Genomic DNA, 6,125 nt, shown 5'->3' with positions numbered 1-6,125 from the left:
TGATTCATAGCAGCTGTTATGGATTGGTTGACTGAAGAGTTCCAAGGACGGTTCACCGGGGGCGATGAGCTTCTCCTCAGGCCTGTTGTTTCCCTAACGGCCCCTTACCCTAAACAGGCCCTTCACAATCAGCTCTCTAGACTGGAAGTATCTTGCCTTCGGGGTGTCACCCAGGTGCAACCAAATTTGAAATACAGATACCTAGTCGATATTCATAACTCCTGATACAAAAATGATACATGCACACAGATAGGATAATCACAGTCAGCAAATCATAACTTTTCCAATGAACTTCACATGACATATTTTGTACAAGATACATCATAATTATGTCATGATCACATCATAATCTCATCACTATGATGGATATGTGGTGCACAGTGTCATACTCATATCTAGGTAAACACAATATGACACCTGCAAGCCATTCCCTGCCTCAATGTCCTCATCACCCAGGAGCATAATTTGGGATTTGGTCAGAGCCCTAGGGTGCCAAGGGCCACTGCCTGCCACTCCTGGCTTCTCCTCCAGCTAGAGTCTGGACTCACAACCCTGGGTTTAGCAGGCCAATGCTCATGGATACAGATGGTTCATATAATGAAACATGAGTTAATAGGGTTTCCACTCATCTGAGTTTTACCAGGGCAGGCTGCTTCTTGGCTTCTGGGTGCCATTTAGGGTTGCCGGGTACCTGGTTTTCAACCGGAAAGTATGGTCAAAGAGCAGATCTGACAGTGTCCAGTTACTGCAGGGCTCTGGGTGGAGTGGGGAAGGGGGGCATTGGGTAATTAACACACACCAGCCCCTGCTCAGCCAGGGCTGCCTCCAACCTGTGAGCAAGCTCCTCGTCAGCAGCTCCCATCCCAGCCCCGGAGCAGAGGGAGACCAGCTGGGCAGGGCACCATTTAGGGGAGCCAGGGGGTTCTCTAGCCAGTCCGGAGTTTGTACCTGAGGTCTGCTCCCGGCCCACACCCTAGCCCCAGACAGAACCGCAACACAGCTTGAGTGTGGAATGTGATGAGTTCTGCCCTGCTCCCAGCTTCCACATCTGGGGCAGGGAACTGGTTTATAAACAGAGGCAGTGCGATTAACATAACAAGAGGCTTGTCATTAAATTAAATTAAATTAAGGACCATTAGATGAGCCTGAAAGCATTCCCAGGCACTCCCATTGAAAGATATGAAACAAAGGGTAGGAATAAAAGGTGAAAATGGAGAGAGGTAATAATGGTGTCCCCCAGGGGTCTGTCCTGGGGCCAGTGCTGTTCAACATATTCATAAGAGATCTGGGAAAATCAGTAAATTGTGAGGTGGCAAAATTTGTAGATGAATCAAAATTGCTCAGATGGTTAAGTCCAAAGCAGACTGTGAAGAGTTACAAAGGAATCATAAAAAAAACAGGTGACTTGGTGAGACATTATTGATATAATCTGGGACTCTATAGAACATGGTTGCAACCAAGGTCCTGTAGTGGCACCAAATCTTATGTAAAGGGAGTCATATAAGGTCTAAGACCAGGTTATGGGTTGCTGGTTAGGATTATGCTGTCTGAATGCATGTGTCATTTTGTAGTTGAAGTTATGAATATTGGCTCTATACTGTCTGTATTTCAAACTTGTGCTGTGCTTCTGGGAGACAAGTTGGTGTTAGCTCTGCCTAGCCTGCTTGATGGCCCATTAAGGACCATCAGCTACACAACTGACCCATTGAGAGAAGGCAGACGTGCCTTGTAACTCAGCAAAGTATGCAGGGACTGGCCCATATGACTCCAGACTCCATTTTGCTGTAATTTTCCACAGCAAGAACAAAGAGGTTCTTACACCTTGAAAAGCCTATAAAAGGCTGATGCCTCATCTCCATCTTGTCTTCAATTCTGCTTCTTACCTCTGGAGGGACTTTGCCAGCTGGGGATGTTCCAGAGACTTGATTTAAACCTGCAGTTTATTCTATCTCTGCTACAAGCCTGAACCAAGAACTTTGCCATTACTGTATGTAATTGATTCCATTTAACCAATTCTAACTCTCATCTGTATCTTTTTCCTTTTATGAATAAACCTTTAGATTTTAGATTCTAAAGGCTTGGCAACAGCATGATTTGTGGGTAAGATCTAATTTGTATATTGACCTGAGTCTGGGGCTTGACTCTTGGGGATCGAGAGAACCTTTTATTGGGGTGTTGGTTTTCATAACCATTCATCCCCAGGACGAGTGGGACTGGTGGTGATACTGGGAGAATGGAGTGTCTAAGGGAATTGCTTGTGTGACTTGTGGTTAGCCAGTGGGGTGAAAACGAAGTCCTTTTTGTCTGGCTGGTTTGGTTTGCCTTAGAGGTGGAAAAACCCCAGCCTAGGGCTGTAACTGCCCTGTTTAAGCAATTGGTCCTGAATTGGCACACTCAGTTGGGTCCCCCCAGAACCGCATTGTCACAGTGGGCAACACAATGGCAGATAAAATTCAGTGTTGATAAATGCAAAGTAATGCACATGGCAAAATATAATCCCAACTATATCTACTAAGAAAAAGAGACCTTGGAGTCATTGTGGATAGGTCTCTGAAAACATCTTCTCTATGTGCAAAGACAGTCAAAAAAGGTAACAAAAATGTTGGGAATCATTAAGAAAGGGATAGATAATCAGACTGAAAATATCATATTCCCTCTATATAAATCTATGGTACGCCCACATCTTGAATACTGCATACAGATCTGGTCACCCCATCTCCTGAAAGATTTATTGGATTTGGAAAAGGTACAGAGAAGGGCAACAGTAATGATTAGGGGTATGGAACAGCTTCCATATGAAGAGAGATTAAAAAGACTAGAACTTTTCAGCTTGGAAAAGAGATGACTAAGGGGGGATATGAGAGAGGTTTATAAAATCATAAATGGTGTGGAAAATTGAATAAGAGAATATGATTTACTCATTCACATAACCCAAGAACTAGGGGTCACCCAATGAAATTAATAGCCAGCAGATTAAAAGCAAAGAAAAGAAAGCATTTCTTCACAGTCAACCTGTGGATCCCTCTTTGCCAGGGGATGTTGTGAAGGCCAAAGGTGAAACAGGGCTCCAATAAGAACTAGATAAGTTCATGGTGGACAGATCCACCAATGGCTAATAGCAAGGATAGGCAGGGATAGTGTCCCTAGCATCTGTTTGCCAGAACCTGGGAGAGGATGAAAGGAGATGATTGATTACCTCTGGGGCACCTGGAATTGGCCACTGTTGGAAGACAGAATACTGGTCTAGATGGACCATTGGTCTTACCAAGTATGGCTATACATTAAATTTCTAAACCTAACCAGTGTGCCATAAGTGACTTGCCACAAAATGCCAGTACATGTTAGTAAAAAGCAGTTTCTCTTTCCTAGGTGTTCACACCTCAACTGCTAGAAGAGGGCCTGACCCTCCTTGATTGAACTAACCTCATCTCTAGATTGATTCTTGCCTGCATATTTATACCCGCCTCTGGAAATTTCCACCACATGCGTCTGACGAAGTGGGTATTCACCCACGAAAGCTTATGCTCTAATAGTTCGGTTAGTCTATAAGGGGCTACGGGACTCTTTGTCGCTTTGTACAAAAGCCAGTAGGAGAACACTTCAATCCCTCTGGACATTCTATAACAGATTTAAAAGTAACTGTTATTGAACAAAAAAATTGAGAAACAGACTTCAAAGAGAAACAGCAGAACAAACATTTATTTGCAAATTTAACGCCATTAATTCGGGCTTGAATAGGGACTGGGAGTGGCTGGCTCATTACAAAAGCAGCTTTGCCTCTCCTGGAATTGACACCTCCTAATCTATTATTGGGACTGGACTACATCCACCCTGATCGAATTGGCCCTGACAACACTGGTTCTCCACTTGCGAGGTAACTCCCATCTCTTCATGTGTCAGTATATAATGTCTGCATCTGTAACTGCATCTGTAACTTTCCAGGCATCTGAAGAAGTGAGTTTTTTTCTTCACAGAAGTTTATGCAGAAATAAATCTGTTAGTCTTTAAGGTACCACAGGACTCTCTTGTTTTTGTGGATATAGACTAATCTGGCTACCCCCTGACATTTAAATAGCCACTGGAGTCGTGGTTAAAATTGACACACACCCTCTACCAAAATCTGAAATGGCTCCCTTGTAGCCAGGAAGGCTGGTGGAGATGATCCAGCAAGTGATGGGGAGGGGACGATAAGAGTGATCAACGGGAGGAGCCTGGGGGGGGGGCAGAGCGGGGGGGAGCCTTAGCAGAAGAGGTGAGGCAGGGGGCAGGGCCTCAGGGGTCCAGCAATTACAAAGATGGCAACCCTGTGAGTTCATGAGTCGTACACAGACCAATTCCCCAGTACACTAAGGTCAGGAAAGGATTTAATGTCACTTGTACTGTCCAGTCAGTGAATCAGGGAAGAGGATCTGGCACCATGTCACCTCCCAGCTCTGCATGGAGCTCAGTCTGAGAGCCAGAGCACTAGGTGAAAACTTTAGGTCCCTTTATGAGTAAAGAGCCGAAGCAGCCTGTCCTGGATCTGTTTGGTCCTCACCCCATAAATGATGGGGTTTAACATGGGGGGCAGCAGGAGGTACACGTTGGCCATGAGAACTTGGAAACGCTGGGGCACATTGTAGCCAAACCGATACGTGAGAAAGGAGAAGAGAGCTGGGGCATAAAAGGCTAAAATGACACAGAGGTGGGAGCTGCAGGTCCCAAAAGTCTTGAGCCGGGCGTCCTTTGTGGGGAGGCTGAAGATGGCCCTGAGGATCTGGGTATAGGACATGGTGATAAAAAACACATCCAGACCAATCCCACAGAATAACAGAAAGAGGCCGTAGTAAGTACTGATGCGGATGTCACCGCAGGCCAGCTTCACCATGGCCATGTGATCGCAGTATGTGTGGGGGATGATATTGGATCTGCAATATGGCCACCACGTTGCTAGAAGGATATAGGGCAGTACAAATATGCCACTCCGCAGCAGCAAAGTCAGGCCAATCTTGGTTATCATAGGGTTTGTCAGGATAGTGGAATGTCTCAGGGGATCACAGATGGCCACGTAGCGATCCAAGCCCATGGCCACGAGGATCCCAGACTCCATCACTGTGAAGCAGTGAATGAAGTACATCTGGGTGAGGCAGGCATTGAAATCGATCTCCCTGGAATTGAACCAGAAGATGCTCAGCATTTTGGGCAGGATGGACATGGACAGGACCAGGTCAGTGACGGCCAGCATGCAGAGGAAATAGTACATGGGCCCATGGAGGCTTGGCTCCATCTTCACGATGAACAGGATGGTGAAGTTCCCCAAGATGGCTATGGCAAACAGGGTACAGAAGGGGATGGAGATCCATATGTGGGCTGCCTCCAGTCCAGGAATGCCCAGCAGGATGAAGGTGGAGGGGTTGGTGAAGTCAGTTGTGTTAGAACCTGACATAGAGTAGGGGAGAAGGTGTAAAACTCGGAGGCAGAACGGTGTCTCCTGCATGTACCGTACGTTCCCCTGACTTCCTGTATGTGCCCAGGGTCTAGCGTGATGGTTTCAGGACAAATACCTGGATGGAGAAACAGTTGTAATATGAGACATGACATGCACTACTGGAGGCTGTTCTCATGGCTGAAGCAGATTGGTCGCTCTTCACACACTGAAAAATTATATTTTCATTATTCAGAGGAATGAATTATGAACACATGACCCTAGTAATGCCGAGTCCATGTTTGATGGTGCTTCATCCATCAATAATTCCTACACATCACGGTGTGGGAAACCTTAATAGGAACCAGCAGGAAACACAAGTGTGGATAGTGGTTATCGATCATCGATCCTTAATGCAATGAAACCCAAGCTAGAGAGTCCATGCTGTAGGGAGTTTCCCATTCACCCAGTTCCTCCAAATCTGAGTGGGAAAAACAAAAAACTAAAAAAACCTTTGCCAAGCAATGTGCCGGGGGAAACATCTCAACTAGAACATACCTCAACAAAAAGTCCTGGGAATCATTAATAGCAGCTCCACAGAAACACCTTCTCATTTGCAGTAGTGTCCAAACAAAGACAATGTTCAGATGCCTAAGGAATGGGATGGAGAATAAGCTGCTCTGGACATGCACTCAGTTTTGGTCACTCAGTGTCTATAAAG

At 45.7% G+C, this 6,125-nt stretch overlaps 1 protein-coding gene across 1 annotated transcript; it reads right to left on the bottom strand.

The window, feature by feature from the left end:
* Positions 1-4,477: 4,477 nt before the first annotated feature.
* On the bottom strand, positions 4,478-5,425 carry LOC120391134 (olfactory receptor 52E2-like). The gene has a single exon (XM_039514515.1). It carries the CDS (start codon positions 5,423-5,425, stop codon positions 4,478-4,480), a length of 948 nt encoding a protein of 315 aa, XP_039370449.1.
* Positions 5,426-6,125: the final 700 nt, after the last annotated feature.

This window comes from Mauremys reevesii, linkage group 1 (genome assembly GCF_016161935.1).
Source record: "Mauremys reevesii isolate NIE-2019 linkage group 1, ASM1616193v1, whole genome shotgun sequence".
NCBI lineage: Eukaryota > Metazoa > Chordata > Testudines > Geoemydidae > Mauremys > Mauremys reevesii.
This window is presented reverse-complemented; position numbering and strand designations above follow the sequence as displayed.

What these genes read in the sequence shown, in the direction of transcription:
- LOC120391134 (XM_039514515.1), bottom strand. Translation starts at nt 5,425, where the DNA reads ATGTCAGGTTCTAACACAACTGACTTCACCAACCCCTCCACCTTCATC.